Source organism: Polypterus senegalus, chromosome 2 (assembly GCF_016835505.1).
Source record: "Polypterus senegalus isolate Bchr_013 chromosome 2, ASM1683550v1, whole genome shotgun sequence".
Classification (NCBI taxonomy): domain Eukaryota; kingdom Metazoa; phylum Chordata; class Cladistia; order Polypteriformes; family Polypteridae; genus Polypterus; species Polypterus senegalus.
The window spans coordinates 133,322,677-133,340,971 of NC_053155.1; the positions used below are offsets into that span (position 1 = coordinate 133,322,677).

Here is an 18,295-nt window from a genome sequence, read left to right on the forward strand (position 1 = left end):
CTGGAGCCTCTATTGAAGGTTCTGTTTATGACACGTTGACAAGTTTTTGTTTTTTTGTTTTTTTTTTTATTAATTTTATTACAATCAATACATAGCAATCACATTTTACAAAAAAAAAAAAGAATTATGCTAAGAACAGATCGATCCCCACCCTTGAGAGAGAGAGCAAGCCAAACGGTGTAAAATTTAAGGCTTTTAAAAATACCTAAATCAACAAATTCTCTGTGCTTTATATAATCATTTCAAAATATTACTGATTAGATCCTGCCATGTTTTGAAAAAAGTCTGCACAGATCCTCTAACTGAGTATTTGATTTTTTCCAATTTTAAATAATATAACACATCAGTTTCCCACTGACTTAAAAGAGGAGAGTTTGGGTTCTTCCAGTTTATCAGAATAAGTCTGCGTGCTAAAAGTGTAGTGAATGCAATCACAATTTGTTTGTCTTTCTCCACTTTAAGACCCTCTGGAAGAACCCCAAACACAGCTGTTAATGGGTTAGGAGGGATTGTGAGTCCAAGACTGTCTGAGAGGTAATTAAAAAGTTTTGTCCAGAATAATGTTAATTTGGAGCAGGCCCAGAACATGTGACCTAGTGAGGCTGGAGCTAATTTGCAGCGTTCACAGGTTGGATCATGTCCTGGAAACATTTTGGAGAGTTTTAGTCGAGACAGATGTGCTCGATATATAATTTTGAGTTGTATAATTGTATGCTTTGCACATATGGAGCTCGAGTGAATTCTCTGCATTGCTACTTTCCACTCCTTTTCTGATATATTAATTGAGAGATCATTTTCCCAGTGTCCTCTTGGATCTTTGAAAGGAAGGGATTGTAAAAGGATTTTATATATTGTAGAGATGGAGTCTAACTCCTTGAAATTGAGCAATAAATTTTCCAGCGTGGATGAGGGTGCAAGATGAGGAAGAAGTGCTCCCTCACTTTAGAAACTTTCTGTCTCAATTTTTTTTCATCTCCTTCCCCCTCCTCTATCCGACTCGCCATTGCAACCACATTTATTTTCCTCTACATTCTTCTTCTCCTCAGATGTTCTTCTTCGTTGGTAGGACTGTGTGCAGTCTTGTCAAACAATAACAAACGGTACTGCCCCCAGACGTTCATGTAGTGCATTGCAGTTACAAAAACCAATGTGGTTCTTTGCGACTGGAGCCTCTATTGAAGGTTCTGTTTATGACATGTTGACAAGTTTTTGTAGTCGACGTTGTCGATTATGTCAACTAATCGTTGCAGCCCTAGAGTGCAGGTTAGTGCACTTATACTTGATCCTGTAAGACACAGGGAGCCAGTGAAGGTGAAGCAGGATGGGTGTTAAGTGCTCACTGTTGCTGGTCTGTGTTAGGATTCTTGCAGCAGAGTTTTGAATTAACTGCAGCTCTGATATAAGATTTGAAGTGGCACCTGCCAGTAGACAAATACAATAATTGATGAGGGATGTGATAAAAGCATGGACAAGTGCTACCAATGATATGGCCATGGGGAAGCATATAGATACAGAAGAGCAGAGGGCCAAGGACAGAGCCCTGAGGGACTCTTTGTGTGACTGACGCTGAGCTGGATCTGCTGCCATAAGCAAACCATTGGTTACCCAAAGCAGAGCAGGTTCACAGCTGTGCTGCGCTCTGAAACCAGACTGAAGGGGTTTCATCAATTTATTATAAGTTAAGTTAAATTGTGATCTGCACTTAGCTTTTTAATTCTGTTAAAATTGATTGTAATTCCCACAGTTTGTTCTCCTTATGAACTTGTTTAGTTGAATTCAGCAAATGCCTTCTGTCACTAGTGGAAAAAAATAAAGGAAATTCCAATGGTATTTTTTATAGATTGCATATACCCTTGCACTGATAGTTTAATGTACCCTGTTTTCATAATGAACGCTTGAGTCTCATAAGCTAAAAAAAAATTATTCAGTTTTATTAACTAATGAGTGCTTATTTTACTCATTATAGCTTTTAAGATAAACTTATTTAAATGTGATGCTTAATATGAAGTTTCTTTACAGACAGTTGTATGAATTTATTTCCAGTTATAGTGGCAGAGTGAGTGGTCCTATTGCCTAACAACTTTAGAAATCTGGATGAAGTAACAGCCTTCTAAACGGTTTGCTGGTTCTTTCCCTCATTGTATTTGTTTTTGTCCCAATCCCAAAGAAATGCAGTCCATTGAGATTGTCAGCTAAATCTGACTACTTATTTCAGTACCTTTGAGATATGTTCCTGCTTCCTACAAACTTTTCTATCCATTTTTGAAGCTGGTTCAGAAAATGAATAGATGAATAACCCACAGCAAAAGTGGCACAGCTGTTATAGCATTCTTGTATTTCTAGACTGAAGTTCTTAGCCCATTGCCTTTTCATGTTTTTATCATGTCCATATATGTTTTTACTGGATAAAAATGATATTTTCTCACATTCCAAAGGAGTGTGTGTGTTTGACTAATTGGTGACTCCAGTTGAAAGCAAGTGTAAAGGTTTAAGTGCATGTGTCATGCAGTGGACCAGCCTCCTATCTTAGGGCTAATTCTTGTCTTACATTCAGGATAGGCTGTAGTTGCTAGCAACAGTGTAATGAAAATAGCATGTTCTGAAAGTGAATGTACAGCTAACATTTTAATCCAAAAGACTGGTATATATGCACTAGTTTGCAAATACTGACAGTAAAACTTGTCCTACCTGGTCAGTAGCAGCATTTAACATTTTTTGAATATAAAGCTTACTTGATTTGGTTTTAAAAAGCATAAGAGACTATTAAAATTTGTCAGATTCTTTTTTTCTACATTAACAATGGCAGTTTTTTTTATCTTGAGTAATCGTATTAACCCCTATATATATATATTTTTTTTTTTATCCCTAGAGGACAGTGAGCTCAGGAGAACTCTTCAGTCTCTGGCATGTGGAAAAGCACGTGTACTGATTAAAAACCCCAAAGGAAAAGATGTAGAAGATGAAGACAAATTCTTATTTAACAGTGACTTTAAACATAAGCTTTTCCGGATAAAGATTAACCAAATCCAAATGAAAGAAACTGTACGTAATATTTACTTTGAAGTCCATAGTGTTTTGCTTGTTGGTTTATTTTTTCTGAGTATTGTAATGCCTTTCTAGAGATTTTTACATCAAAGAAAGAAGATAGTAGGTGTTATTTGTGGTAGTAATGGTAAACTGGCTCCAAAGACTTGGCTTTGATCTCTGGTTGGGGTGAAGATTTTGGTTTCAAATCACAAAGATTTGTGTGTTAGGTTAATTTGCAGCATTTAATGTGGTCGGGTAGGAGTGACTGTTGGTTTCTACTTTATGCCAAGTACAATGCAAGCAAACTCCCATAACTTTGCTCTCTGCAGCAAAATATGTGGTCAGAAAAAGTACAGAAGAAAGATGATGTTAAACTGTGTTCTTTGGTAAAGCAAACACGACATTAGTAATAGATTTCTACTTTTCCTTAATGTGACCTCTGAATTTTCAACAGTTATAAAGGACAAAATATGTCTTGTAACAGAATGTGGAGGTCCTTGAAGCAAAAAATATCGACATTGCTGAGCATGTGCTTCAGAAAGCAGTGATTCACAAAATCACAGTGTTTTTGCTGTCTCAGAAAATTAACCAATCCAGTCTTTGAAACCTTTTATAATTATTCTAATGAGTATCTTCTCTAATGTGCAAAAATTCTGTAAATGGAATTGAATTTATCATTTAGCACACTTCACACTACAGATACATGCAAAACCATGTTAAATTTAGCATATATATGTGTGTATATATATATATATATATATATATATATATATATATATATATATGCTTAAATATACAGTGACTAATAAAACATATATGAATATAGTGTGAAGTGCTCCCAAAATGTAATTTACTAAATATATAGTTAGTAAATACATACTAAATTTAGCATTAAAGGAAAGTAAAATGATAGCTGAATATTATACCAATTGGCAAGAAAGGAGAGACAATGAAAAGCTCACAGTTCTGTGTTTTGTTTTTTTTTTTTGAATACTGTAAGCAAATAAATAGATATCTGGACTAGTGTCCCACCCATTAAGTACTTAACTAAATCAGTGAGTCGGAAAGCAGATGGATGGAAGTAGTCTACCAAACCTCCCTCTAGCTCCATGCCTATTCATTCACTACTTCCTCAGCATCATACAGTATGGCACGGCTTACGCTTTTGTTCATGCCTGTGTTGTAATGCTGTGATTGTCTAAATGACCAGGAGGAACAGTACGATCAAGGTGGTTGTAGTAGTACTATTTGCCCCAGCAGGACACCAAGAAGAAATAGATAATAGCAAAAAGTTTGACAGCAATTACAATAAGGATGTGGTGTCCTTTACATCAGAGGAAAGTCATTAAAGTTTGGGAGCATCTAGTAAAAAGCCATTATCTGCTGCAGTTATTGTATTTATCCTTAACTGCTTCTTCTAATCAGAAAGTACACTCTATAGTACAAGCATTCAAAATTCTCAGAGTTAAAAATGGGACAAAGCCGTTAACATCATTTTTATGTTAAAAGAAAGACTTATTTAAAATTAGCAGTACGCCAAACCAGATATTTAAGAAAAGGATTTAATGCTTTCAAGTTCTGGTAGCAGCCCTAGCAACAACATTTTGAACTAACTATAAACCAGGAAAAGAAGGATTTTAGCAGCCATTCAGTAATTCATTTCTAAATTAAATAATATTTGAAATGTATGTATGAGTTAAATTAACTTTGCCCTGTGTATAATTATTCCATGGTCAAAATAAAGCTCTGTTGTCAATACTAGATAATAGATCAGTGTAGAGTTAAATTGAGAAATGGATTGTGAGTGGATTAAGTAAAACAAAAGCTGACACCCTCAGAGTCTACATTTAACTGTTACTTCTTGTTATTGCCAGAACTTCCCACCATTAATATCACTTCTCTTATGTCACATGATTACATTAGTAATTGTTGTAATTTGTATTTATGATGTGGAAAATATGTCATTAATCTCTCAAAATAATGCATGTAATCATTTTCTGAATAGAGTGCATATTGGACTTTTGATATTGTACAATATTATGGACATTAGTAATGTTTAACCTAATAAGTAGCTTCCCATCAATCTTCTTAAATATTACATTTTCATCTTGATTTTTCTTCTCTTCATCAGATTGAGGAACAAGTGAGCACAACAGAAAGGGTCTTCCAGGACAGGCAGTATCAGATTGATGCTGCCATTGTTCGCATTATGAAAATGAGGAAGACACTAAGTCACAATCTTCTTGTGTCAGAGCTGTACAATCAACTTAAATTTCCAGTTAAGGTTTGTATTTTTCATTATAAAGTATTTTCTTTGATTTCAAACATTTGTTTACAGTAGAATGCATTTATTTTCTTAGAATTCTGTAAACATTATTTTATGTATGGTTAGTTGCTAATAATCTTAACAAGTGTCAGTTTAGAATTGTGTAAAAATGATAGCCAAGAATAATATGGTAACATTGCCCTTTACCCAACTCTTCTTAATTAACCTATTAGTCTATATCCTCCATATAAGCTGAAAACCAAACATGTCTTCAGTAGTGACACTCATTGCAGGAATCCTGAGTCTAGAATTTCATTCCAGTCATTCCCTTAATCAGAATGCTTTTCTGGTGCCTAAATTAAAAGACAATTCAGTATTTTTAAGGTTAAAGTTGTATATTCACAATTATATAATGTAATCCTTTGCACCAAACAAATCTATATACTTTACATTGATGTGAACTTTGGTTGGTCCAAGAACTGTGTCGAAAAATACAGTCTGCTCCCATTTTTCATGCTGACAGTTGAACTACACACATACCCAGTCTACTCTTATCAGTGATATTAAGAAGCATGGCAATTGAATCCGAAACCCTTAACAGAAGATATTTCTGACAAAAAAATTTACATTGCTAGAATAGTCTTTGTTTATTAAAAAACAAAAAAACAACATATGGCTGTTTTTCTCATTTAACTACATCCACAGCTATGTGGTGAATGGCTGGTTTGTTTCCGTATGGAGTTCCCAGTTAGTTTGTTGGTCAAATTAATGAATGCTGTGGCACACTTTACACGCAGTTCATGTAGGAGTTGTCTAAAACCGTCTTAACATCCTGCAGCAAAAAATGACTTCTCTCTAGACCAGGCATGTCAAACTCACTACCATTGGTTGGCCGATTCCACTGCCATACGTGCGTCAGCGGGCCGCACTGTAACAAATACTATTACATTATTATACAAAGTTACTTTAGCTTTCTTTCCAAATACTGAAAACTTAAAAAAAAATGTAACACTTAAGTTTAAAGAAACGCTATTTATTTCTATACACTCTCCGTACAACAGTGTACAATTAGAGTCTTAGCTAGATCCTTATATTATTATATTATATTCATTATATTATATTCATTGCTTATATGGGAGTCTTACAGTGTGAGATTTATTTCTTTTGTTCCGACACTTGGCATCTCTTGTTAGTAACCAGTTTGTCAATATCAGGCTTGAAATCTTGTGCAGCTGTACCTTTTATGAGGGATGAAAGGTGTTCGACAGAAAGTCTTGAGCGATGTGGGGTTTTGGTAGCTTTCATTAACGAAAACAATTTCTCACAAAGATAAGTGCTTCCGAACATAGATAGTACTCTCGATGCCAACTTACAGATCTGCACATACGAGGGTGGCAGGTAAGCATACAAGCCTGGCACACCAACTTCGTTGTATTTTGCCTTCAGAATAGAATCTGACTGCAGTTCAATCAATTCCATTTGGATATGTAACTTAGCAGGGGTGGCTCTAGGCTCGTGTCAGCCCTGGGCAGAGAAAGAATCAGTGGCCCCTTTGCCCGCCAATGTCAATATGGTATCTTATGCACAGCAGATGGCCACGTCCGTTGCGGACACTGCATAGCCGCCTTGTGCTCATGACATGCTTCTATATGCGCGTGTCCGTAACTTGAAAACCAAGTGGCGGCCCATGATATTCTCATTATGGCAGAACGGTATAATACTACATATAGCTTAGTGCTCCGACTCTAGCGACATTAGTAAATACAGCGTACTAATTAACAAGAAACACAATGTTTTTCGGCCACATTGCCATCAGCTGTGTCGTTATTTTCTCTTTCTGTTTTATATTCAATATATATTGGTGTGGCGGCCCCTGGGATTTGGCGGCCCTGTGCAGGTGCACAGTTTGCACATGCCTAAGGCCGCCCCTACTGCCCGCTGCTGCAGCCTAGCACTTCAGTTGTGACGCTGCGGCTCATTAACTTTGGTCAAGGCTCATGGCTATACTAGCAGATGACATTTTTGGTACCGTAATGCCACGGGAAAATGCGCTTTTGTCAGAAGGCAGAAGTAAGAAAAGTCAATAAGTAACGCCGAAGATCCAGAATGATTCAATCACAAACGACAGTGATCATTTTGTACAAGTTCAGTGCTAACTAGGATCTGTCATGCGGGCCGCATGTGGCCCGGGGGCTGCGTGTTTGACATGAGTGCTCTAGACAGCCATAAACTTGAATTGTATAACACAACAACATTAAAATGAGATTTTCCCAAATTGGAAGCAATTGAGCTGTTATGCCCTTGCCTGTGGGTCTTTTCTATAGATATCTGAATTCCAATGAAGGCCACATCACATAGCAGAAGTTTTTCAGCAATTTTCAGTCAAAGCAGTTGCGCTCCTGTGAAGTCAGTCTTGTAGCATGGTATGACCAATAATTCACTTCATCTAGCCCACAATTCTAGGTTTTGTTTTTTCTTTAATAGTAGGGGTAGAATTTGAGTGCACAAGAGCTGACAACCAATGAATACTCATCTGGAAGCACAGTTAATATAAAGCAGTGATGCGGAATAAGGAACAAGGGTGTTTTAGCCCACACAAACAGACGAGACGCTTGTCTGCTTGATGTCTTGTGTTCTCCGTACCAAGACAAAATGGAAAAAAAAGAAATAAAAGGGCAGAGATTACGGCTGAACTTGTCATACCTGTTAACCCTTGTTTAGCGCCAACTCCGTCAGGCACCACATTATTGGCTGTCAGAAAAAGGGGCAAACATGACTGTGATGGAAGGTCAGCTTTCAGTTATTAAATCTGAAACTTCCAGCAATTTTCAGCCATTTAAATTGACGTGGTCCAGTACTGAGATCCGCAAATCATTCAGCAAGTCTGACGTACCCTTTGACTAGAAGAAGCATAATGTGACATTGGCTTGAGTGTTTCCAGATCTTTTTAATATAATTTAAAATGTACAATAATTTAAATAATTTGTTAGAACAGTGAGCGCTAGGAAAGTACTGGCAATAATTTCCATTGCATTGAACTAAAAAGAATAAAAAAATGTATTTGCATCCATGTCTAATTGTCACAAAAAAGCAATAAATTAACAACAACAACAACATTTATTTATATAGCACATTTTCATACAAACATTAGCTCAAAGTGCTTTACATATTAAAGAATAGAAAAATGAAAGACACAATTATAAAACAAAATAAATCAACATTAACATCGAATAAGAGTAAGGTTCAATGGCCAGGGGGGACAGAAAAACAAAAACTCCAGGCGGCTGGAGAAAAAATAAAATCTGTAGGGATTCCAGACCATGAGACCGCCCAGTCCCTCTGGGCATTCTACCTAACATAAATGAAACAGTCCTCTTTGGATTTAGGGTTCTCACGGAAGGGCTTGATGATGATGATGGTCACGTAGACTTCTGCCTTTTAATCCATCCATCATTGTTGGAGCATCATGAAGCTTTGAGTAGGTAGTGGTGGCGCAGGCCACCACCACAAAGAAACCGGAAAAAGAAACAGAAAAGAGAGTAGGGGTCATTACGGATTTTAGAGCCACCATGAATAGTTATTATGAGGAAATTGAACATATAGAGTATCAGGATTAAGTTAAATTAAGATTAAATGAAGTTATAAAAGGCCATGTTAAAGTAATGTGTTTTCAGCAGTGTTTTAAAGTGCTCTACTGTATCAGCCTGGCGAATTCCTATTAGCAGGCTATTCCAGATTTTAGGTGCATAGCAGCAGAAGGCTGCCTCACCACTTCTTTTAAGTTTTGTTCTTGGAATTCTAAGGAGACACTCATTTGAGGATCTGAGGTTACGATTTGGAATATAAGGTGTCAGACATTCCGATATATAAGATGGGGCGAGATTATTTAAGGCTTTATAAACCATAAGCAGAATTTTAAAGTCAATTCTGAATGACACAGGAAACCAGTGTAGTGACATTAAAACTGGTTAGGATTCTAGCAGCTGCATTCTGCACTAGTTGCAAACGATTTATGTCTTTTTTGGGTAGTCCTGAGAGGAGTGCGTTGCAGTAATCTAGTCGACTGAAAACAAACACGTGAACTAATTTCTCAGCATCTTTCAGCGATATAAGAGGTCTAACTTTACTTATGTTTCTTAAGTGAAAAAATGCTGTCTAATGATCTGATTAATATGTGATTTAAAATTCAGATTACAGTCAACAATCACCCCTAAGCTTTTTACCTCCGTCTTGACTTTTAATCCTAATGTATCCAGTTTATTTCTAATAGCCTCATTGTATCCATTATTGCTGATCACTAAGATTTCAGTTTTCTCTTTATTTAACTTGAGAAAATTACTATTCATCCATTCTGAGATACAAGTCAGACATTGTGTTAGTGAATCAATAGAATCAGGGTCATCAGGTGCTATTGATAAGTACAGCTGTGTGTCATCAGCATAGCTGTGGTAGCTCACGTTGTGCCCTGAGATAATCTGACCTAACGGAAGCATGTAGATTGAGAATAACAGCGGACCCAGGATAGAGCCTTGTGGAACACCATATTGGATATCATGTGTCTTGAGTTGTAATTCCACAACTAACAAAAATTTTCTCCCTGTCAGGTAGGATTCAAACCAATTAAAGACACTGCCAGAGAGGCCCACCCATTGACTAAGGCGATTTCTAAGAATATTGTGATCAATGGTGTCAAATGCAGCACTCAGATCTAAGAGGATGAGAACAGATAAATGGCCTCTGTCTGCATTCACCCAAATCATTTACTACTTTACGAGTGCAGTTTCTGTGCTGTGATTTGTTCTAAAACCTGACTGAAATTTATCAAGAATAGCATGTTTATTTAGGTGGTCATTTAACTGCATAATGACTGCCTTCTCCAGAACTTTACTTAAGAAAGGCAGGTTAGAGATGGGTCTAAAATTTTCAAGAGCTGAGGGTCAAGATTATGTTTCTTAAGTAGGGGTTTAACTACAGCAGTCTTAAGACAGTCTGGGAAGACCCCAGTATCTAGTGACAATTTACTATGTCAGAACATTATCAATTAGCACGCCTGATACTTCTTTGAAAAACCTTGTTGGTATCGGGTCAAGGGCAGGTGGAGGTTTTAATTGAGAGATTATTTTTTTAAATCAGGTAAATCTATCCTAGTGAAAGAGTTTAATTTGTTTATAACAGGATGCTGGGGTTTAGGAGGATCCTTAGTGTTGGAGGGATATACTATGTTATTTCTAATATCATTAATTTTTGATTGAAAAATACAGCGACAGCCTCACAGGTTTCACTGGAAGCACTTAGGAGGCATTCCTTTGAGCTACCTGGGTTTAGTAGGCGATCAATTGTAGAAAATAAGACTCTGGGATTACTAGCATTGTTATTTATAATCTTGGAGAAATAGCAGCGTCTCTCAAGACGGACAGTGTTATTGTATTCTGTTATTTTGAATTTTAATATTTCATGGTGGACAGTAAGTTTAGTCTTCCTCCATTGACGCTCAGCTTTACGGCATGTTCTCCTTAAATCAGACACTCTTTGGGTCTTCCATGGTATAACAATGCTAGAAGATTTTTTCACTGTCTTTTCAGGTGCAACTATGTCAACAGCAGCTCTCACTTTAGTATTAAATCTTTCCACCTTACTATTTACATTATCCTCGCTATTATAGCTGGCACTATAAACGGACTGATTGCTTAAAATGTTTGTAAGTTTTAAAGCTGCTGCCGAGTCAAAGAAGCGTTTTTTAACAATATGCTTCTCATGAGTGTTTTTTATCATTTTTTCTATATTAAAAAGTAGAAGAAAATGGTCTGATAGACCAATATCAATGATCTGTAAATCACTGCACCCTCCATCAATTTTGCATCTTTCAGCAACATGCCTTGTTCCTTATAATATGCAGATTGTTTTGCTCCTTTGCAAGCTACACATGCAATTATTTAAGCTTCTTTCTAAAGAAGTACTTTTTATCAAAATTTCAGTCAAAACATTCTGAACTAAGTCTGTAGCTGAGGGAGGGGAAACTGTACTGACACATCAGAGGATGGTGTATGGTGTCACATTTGTACTTTTTCATGTATAGTGGACTACACTGAATGGGTAGCTTTTTATTTTTTATGGTCCTTTCCCACTGTTTCCTTGCCACTTAATCCCCCAAACACATTTTTGACAGTTTTTTGAATAGCAATGTATTCTGTGGTTGCTGTTTCTTTCTGTCTCTGGACACAGTGCGCAACATTTACTCATTTGCACACAGTGTTAGAATTCTCACACCCTTAGGTGACTAAAATGGCCCCCAGTGATTTACAGAGAGCAGTCTGTGCAGCAAGTTCAAGGTGCCCCCCAAATCCTGATCAGTTATTTCATTATGTTAATTATGCTGTGTCAGCACAATCAAATGATTTAACCAAAGGAATGCTGCTTATAATAATGTTTGTTTACTTATGTAATGTGCATTGTGATGCCGAGTACTTTCAAAGATTCAGTCATCCTATGTGACTTTCTGGGTATTACATTTAATTTAACTATGGCATATATTTATCAAAACAAAGGGGTGGTGGCACATTAATTAGGACTTCTCAACTCTGGAGTTGTAGGTTCAGAGATTTACTCCTGGGCACTTTCTGTATTATACTTGTTCTCCTCATGCCCATGTGGGTTTACTCCAGGTACTCTAATTTCCTAACACATCCTAAAGTTGCATTTTAATTTCTTTGTTTAGCTGATTAGTAGTTCTGAATTGACTTTCCATGAGTGAGTGTGCCATGAGAATGAACTGAGCCTGTCCAGTTTTATTTCCTACCCTAAGACTCACGCCAGGATAGATCTGAAACCTTTTGTGACCAATAAATTGAATATCAGTACAACTTAACTACTGAGTCAATGTATGACTCATGGTAGCTCTCAGTACAGGACTTCACAGTGGAAACAGTGTGGATGGAAACACTTGTACCAAGTAAAATGTAAAGGAGCTGTGATGTGTGAAAGAGAGAGAGAAAGATTCAAACCTCTGACAATACCCATGTATATCACAATGTTTAACTAGTACACCATCAGTGTTCACTTGACAGAATATATATAGTACTGTATAACTGTTAATTGCAGCAAACAGAAGATGAATAGGATATTGTCGACATAAATAATAAACATCCATTAAGCAGGCTAAAGATGGACCAGCTATCATCAATATAAACATTACAAATATCTGATAATTGTAGTAGACTGAATATGAATTGGATATCTCAGATATTAACATGGTATAAACATTTTGGGTCATAGAATTAAAATGAATTGAATATCTTAACTCATCTCATCATCAGCTTTTCTTGGTTAAAGTCTCAGCAGATGAATGGAATATCAGTAATATAAATTTAGTGTAGGAGATTGTAGATGGGTGGGGAACAATTGATATAGACCCAATATCAATGTCCTCTAACTGCAGCAGACTGATGATGGATGGGATGTTGCTGATAGGAAAAGGATATTCAGTAAACATCCACAAAGCAGACTAAAGATGGGCCAGATTTCGTCAATATAAACATGTTAAACGGTTAGTATCTGATACCTCAGATGTAAACATGATATAAACATCCTTTAAATATCTCATGAAGATGAGTGGAATATCTCATTTTATGTCATCTCGTCTCATCATCTCAGACTGCTTTTCTTGCGAAAGTCGCAGTGGATGAATGGAATATCAATATAAATATAGTATAAAAATTCACTAAATGCAGAAGTTTGATAATGGATGAGATATAATTAGTATAGACACAATATCAATGGTATCTAAATGCACGCAGAATGATGATGCATGGGATATTGCTGATATGAAACGTTTATTCAGTAAATGTCCACTAAGCAGAGATTTTGTGTAACACTTGTCTTGTTATTAGCATTAATTAGATAATTGTTGTTTTTAAAGTTAAAAATTAAGACACAGCAACAATGCTTAATATATCAGAGAGACTTTATGGGCAGTGCTTTTACTTGGTTAATATAGTGCACTGTGTTTAATTTTGACTGCAATAATCCATCCTGCTTTTCAAGCTGATTGTTTCTTTAAATGTATAAATTGTAAATGTAAAAGTTTGAATTTTATGATGGTGCTTCTGGGCACTTCAGCTTGTCAGATGTGATAGTAATAAGTTTAGAAAAGCGTACCTTATTGTGAAAATGTTCCTTCACAGAACTATACATACATATGTACATACCTATAATTAAGGTGGTAATGAATGGATGAAGCCAGTTCCAGCATCAGTACCTTCAAGATATGAATCTGCCATTGCAGGAACGCTGCATGGCCCTGAACTATACATTGAAAAGTTAATTAAGACTGTTTTTTTTATATTGGCATGATCAAGCATTCTTCTGCCCATCTCTTTTTAAATGCATGTTTTTCATGATCAGGGTTGACTGCAGCAGTAGACACTTGGCAAGGGCTAGCATTGTCCAGGAAATTAATCAATCGCAGTAAGCATAATCAGTATTTACTTTATGTAGTACTCTAATCCCAAAGTATTTGTGCATTAACATTATAAATCAGTACACAAATTCATTATATGTAGCCTGCTCAGTGGTGCAAAGTGAGCAATGAATTGGACTTGAAACATCATGGGATACGTTCCAGAACCAGACTTTCACATATGAGCCTGTGCTCTAATTTATCATTGAAGTACTGAACAGAAATCTCCAAATGAATGGTAAATGACAGCTGGATTACTTTTTTTTTCCATTACTGTATGTAGGCATTTAGAGGTATGATGTACAGTGGTGCTTGAAAGTTTGTAAACCCTTTAGAATTTTCTATATTTCTGCATAAATATGACCTAAAACATCATCAGATTTTCACTGAAGTCCTAAAAGTAGATAAAGAGAAACCAGTTAAACAAATGAGACAAAAATATTACACTTGGTCATTTATTTATTGAGGAAAATCGATCGAATATTACATATTTGTGAGTGGCAAAAGTATGTGAACCTCTAGGATTAGCAGTTAGTTTGAAGGTGAAATTAGAGTCAGGTGTTTTCAATCAATGGGATGACAATCAGGTGTGAGTGGACACCCTGTGTTATTTAAAGAACAGGGATCTATCAAAGTCACACCAGATACTGAAAGCAATGGTTCACATACTTTTGCCACTCACAAATATGTAAGATTCAATCATTTCCCTTAATAAATAAATGACCGAGTATAATATTTTTGTCTCATTTGTTTAACTGGTTTGTCTTTATCTACTTTTAGGACTTGAGTGAAAATCTGATGATGTTTTAGGTCATATTTATGCAGAAATATAGAAAATTCTAAAGGGTTCACAAACTTTCAAGCACCACTGTATTTTCACTGTGAAACATATGTTGTCCAGACTATTATATTTAGTAATGCAACTAATAATAACTAATCTCCTACTATGTACTTTCAGACCTAAGGCTACTAGGCTACACTTCTTTGTCTCATTTGAACTTAACTATGTGTTCCATTGAGTTTATGACTTAACCCCTGTTTTATTTAAGATTTGAAATAAAAATCTGTTTGATGTGACATATTAAAAGAGAAGTAGAAGAAACTTCAAAGATAACACTTTATACAATGTTGCTTTTTTTTTTTATGTACAGCCTGGAGATTTGAAAAAAAGAATTGAATCCCTTATCGACAGAGACTACATGGAAAGAGATAAGGACAGCCCCAACCAGTACCATTATGTGGCTTAAGATGGACCCATACAGCTTCTGGCCTTGTTTACAGAGCATTAACATTTAGTAGTAATAAAAAACTGACTACAATGAACAGAGGTGCTTATCTACAGTAGCCTTATGCAGCGTGCAGAGAATGTATTACTCGAGGAGTTTCAGAATGTGGAAGATGGAAAGAATGAGCATTTCATCAAGTGCATCGTCAGTTGGTTACTTCCGGTTGCTGACATGTTGTTTGCTGCGTTTCAGAAAATTTTGCCCCAGAAACAGTGCTACTGCTTGTTTGGCTGACCTATAACCAGGAACTACTGTAGCAACAGCTTTGGATAAACCAGATGTAGATGTGTTTCACCTCTGCCTTATTAGCACTGTTTTAAAGCCATGCTGTTTGCTAGAAGACTTTTATTTATAGTTTGAATTTTATATGGAAGAGCCCAGATTTTTTTTTTTTTGGTGCAAAATGGAGTACATATTTTTCATAGTTATTATGCTCCCTAAATAACGTTAGATCAGTTAAGAGTAACACAATCTAAAAATTGTTGGGTGTATTGCAAAAAGAGCTTTTTAGACATTTGTGAACAGTTTTTGAGAAGTGCCAAAGCAAGCAAATTAATGTTGAGACTTCTGCATAGTATCTCGCAGATAAATTTTTGTCTGTACATTATAATAGTGAGTTAGACTAAGACGCTTTGAATTTAACAATTTACTCTTAACTGTAGCTACAGAGATCGTTTGCTTTCCAGTGTCCTTGTTGGAAATAACAAACCCAACAGCTTGCATTATCCACACAGGAAATGCAATGCAATCTGAACAGGAGGCTACAGTGTATACCAAATAGTTGGGATATACAGTAGGAGTTGTCAAGAGATCCAATTTAATGAATGTGGTGTTGCACATTAATAAAATGTTCATATTCACATGGGCAGTGTTAATATTGATTATTTTGTTGTTGAAGAGTTATGGTATGTTGTACTGTTAAATCTATTGGGATATGAGTATTTAAAAAAAATGTCATTATTAAATGCTTTTTGAAAATACATGCAGTTTCTGCCTGTCATCCCATCAACCCTTCAGCCTTGCTACCTCTATCTCTCTGTCTAGAGATGCTGATGCCCACTTAGATGGCATATATAGTAAGATAGACCATTAGGCTAAGTGCATAGATAAGACATTCTTTTTGCAGCAGTAATAGTGGGGTTTTTTTGTCTGGCGTTATGGTTCTTACATCTGAAAGAACAGCTGTGTACCCCATTGACTTAAAAATTTAAAAAACTGTATAATAATGCAGCAGTTTCCACTTTTACTTCTTTAAAATGCATTTGAAGAGGTTGGTTTATTTTGGACTGTTTCTTATTAAAGTTATTCATTAACATTTATTTACAGGGCAGAAATGAGGATATGTGGTTACAATTGGATGACTGGTTCCACACTACCAATGAGTTCTTATTTCACGCCTAAGCAACTGCAGACACAAATTTAACAGAAAAGAAGCAAGGCTTTAGTATCCACTCTGTTTAAATATGCAGCCAGGTCTGGTTAAATAAATAAAACTGTATGCTTATTTGTTTCTGCTTGCACTTCAGTCTCTCTAGACTGACTCATTTAGGTGTATGGTATGATACTGTAAATATTCCAGAATTCTGAAAATGTGAGAGTAATTGTAACCTGCAGAATGTTTTTGACACAGTCTAAGATGTTAGCCACGTAAGACTGATGAACAGAGAGAGAGGGAGAGAGGAGAACTATTAAATCTGAGCCACTGTACCTTAAACAAGAATAAGTGCAAAAGAGTGCTGGTGCAATGATTGCAGCTATTGGCAGGCCATAGTAAGCAAATCAGATTTATATCAGTTTCCTCTTCAGCATTTTAATGTGTTTCCTATTTAAAGAACCCTTTTATTGACGATTGCTTACATTATTCAAATACATTTTTTGCAGAGATTCTCTATATATTTTCTGCCAAATTTGCTTAATTATGCAGTTTATTTAAATTAATAATATATCTATACGTAGTATGCATTTCTATTTCTTCATGTTCTATCTCACGTTATAAAGTCACTTTGCTTGTGTAACTTATTGGCATTCATATTTGCACATTGTGTATACAAACTTAATAATTTACCCTGATTTATTGGTTAAAATAATGATCAAGATAATGTGGCGTTCTGGCTGAATAAACACAATTAATACAAACAACCATGTGTAAGTCTACAGAGTGATGGAACAGACCCTTGGCTACCCATACTGAAAACAGGAACTTCTGGTACTCTACCACATAGATTTTTGTTTCCATTTGGCACATAATTTGCAAAGAATAATTGTAAACTGCTGATCAAGTCTAAAAGACTTAATGGTTGGCCAGTATGTTGTCTTCTATTTCTCTTTGCAACTGTTGTGCAAACAATTTACAATTTTTTACATGATTTTGTTGTAAAAAAAAAAAAAGTGACTTTTACTGTGTAAGAATTTGAGGAAAAAAAGAAGAAGAAAGTGGCCACCCCAAGTCTTGTATAAAGCACAGAGCACAGCAGCGGAAGCACTTGTTTGGTTGTTACATTTTCTGATGAAGAGAGATTTGAATGGAGAGTGAATTTTTGAACCTTGCACTTGGCTCAAAAGTAATTTCAGGCTGACCTATCATTCGAGTGGGATTTTTTTAATTTGCTGAATATTGTTGAAATATACAGCAAGTATTTTGAAGTGCATTTTACTGTTGGATTTTAAATTTTTCATTATGAGATCAGTAAGCTGATGGGGGGGGGAGGAAAAAAAAGTCTTTTTTTTTATTGACCACCGTGATGCAAAATGTAAATATTGTTAATATTTCAAAGAATTTTGAAAATGTATGAGTTTTGTTAAAAGAACATTGTAAGCAATACCATTGTAGATGAGAATGTTAGTAAAAAAATTACATTTATTACGAAGCACTGTATAATAGTATACTATATTAAATATACTTTTCATAATGGTTTGCATATTTAGCTCATTTCTGTTTATCCACCAAATGAAATAAAAAAGGTACATTTTAATACTTTTTAAGCATTTTAATGGCACTGATCCAATTCCTCTGGGTAATGCAGTTTTTCACCTCCATTTGAGGTTATGTTAATTGGTAACTCTTTAGTGCCCCAAAGTGATCGAGTCCAGATGAGTTCATGACAGCTCCCAGAACTACTGGAACAGGCTTTGGCTTCCAGTCCCCCTTAAATGGATAAGCCAGGCAAATGGCACATTGTTGCAGCTTGTGGTCGAACCCCCATGATGACCCTAAATTAGATTGGTCTGAAAATATACGCTTGGAAGAACTTGGCATACAAG

At 35.8% G+C, this 18,295-nt stretch overlaps 1 protein-coding gene across 1 annotated transcript in view; it reads left to right on the top strand.

The window, feature by feature from the left end:
- cul4a (cullin 4A) overlaps positions 1 to 18,006 on the top strand; it is a 107,397-nt gene extending 89,391 nt beyond the window's left edge. Inside the window, exons 18-20 of the mRNA XM_039744642.1 lie at positions 2,870 to 3,042; positions 5,159 to 5,311; positions 14,900 to 18,006. Coding sequence (XP_039600576.1) covers positions 2,870 to 3,042; positions 5,159 to 5,311; positions 14,900 to 14,995 — 422 coding nt within the window. The 3' untranslated portion in view covers positions 14,996 to 18,006. The remainder of the gene's footprint in view (positions 1 to 2,869; positions 3,043 to 5,158; positions 5,312 to 14,899) is intronic.
- Positions 18,007 to 18,295: the final 289 nt, after the last annotated feature.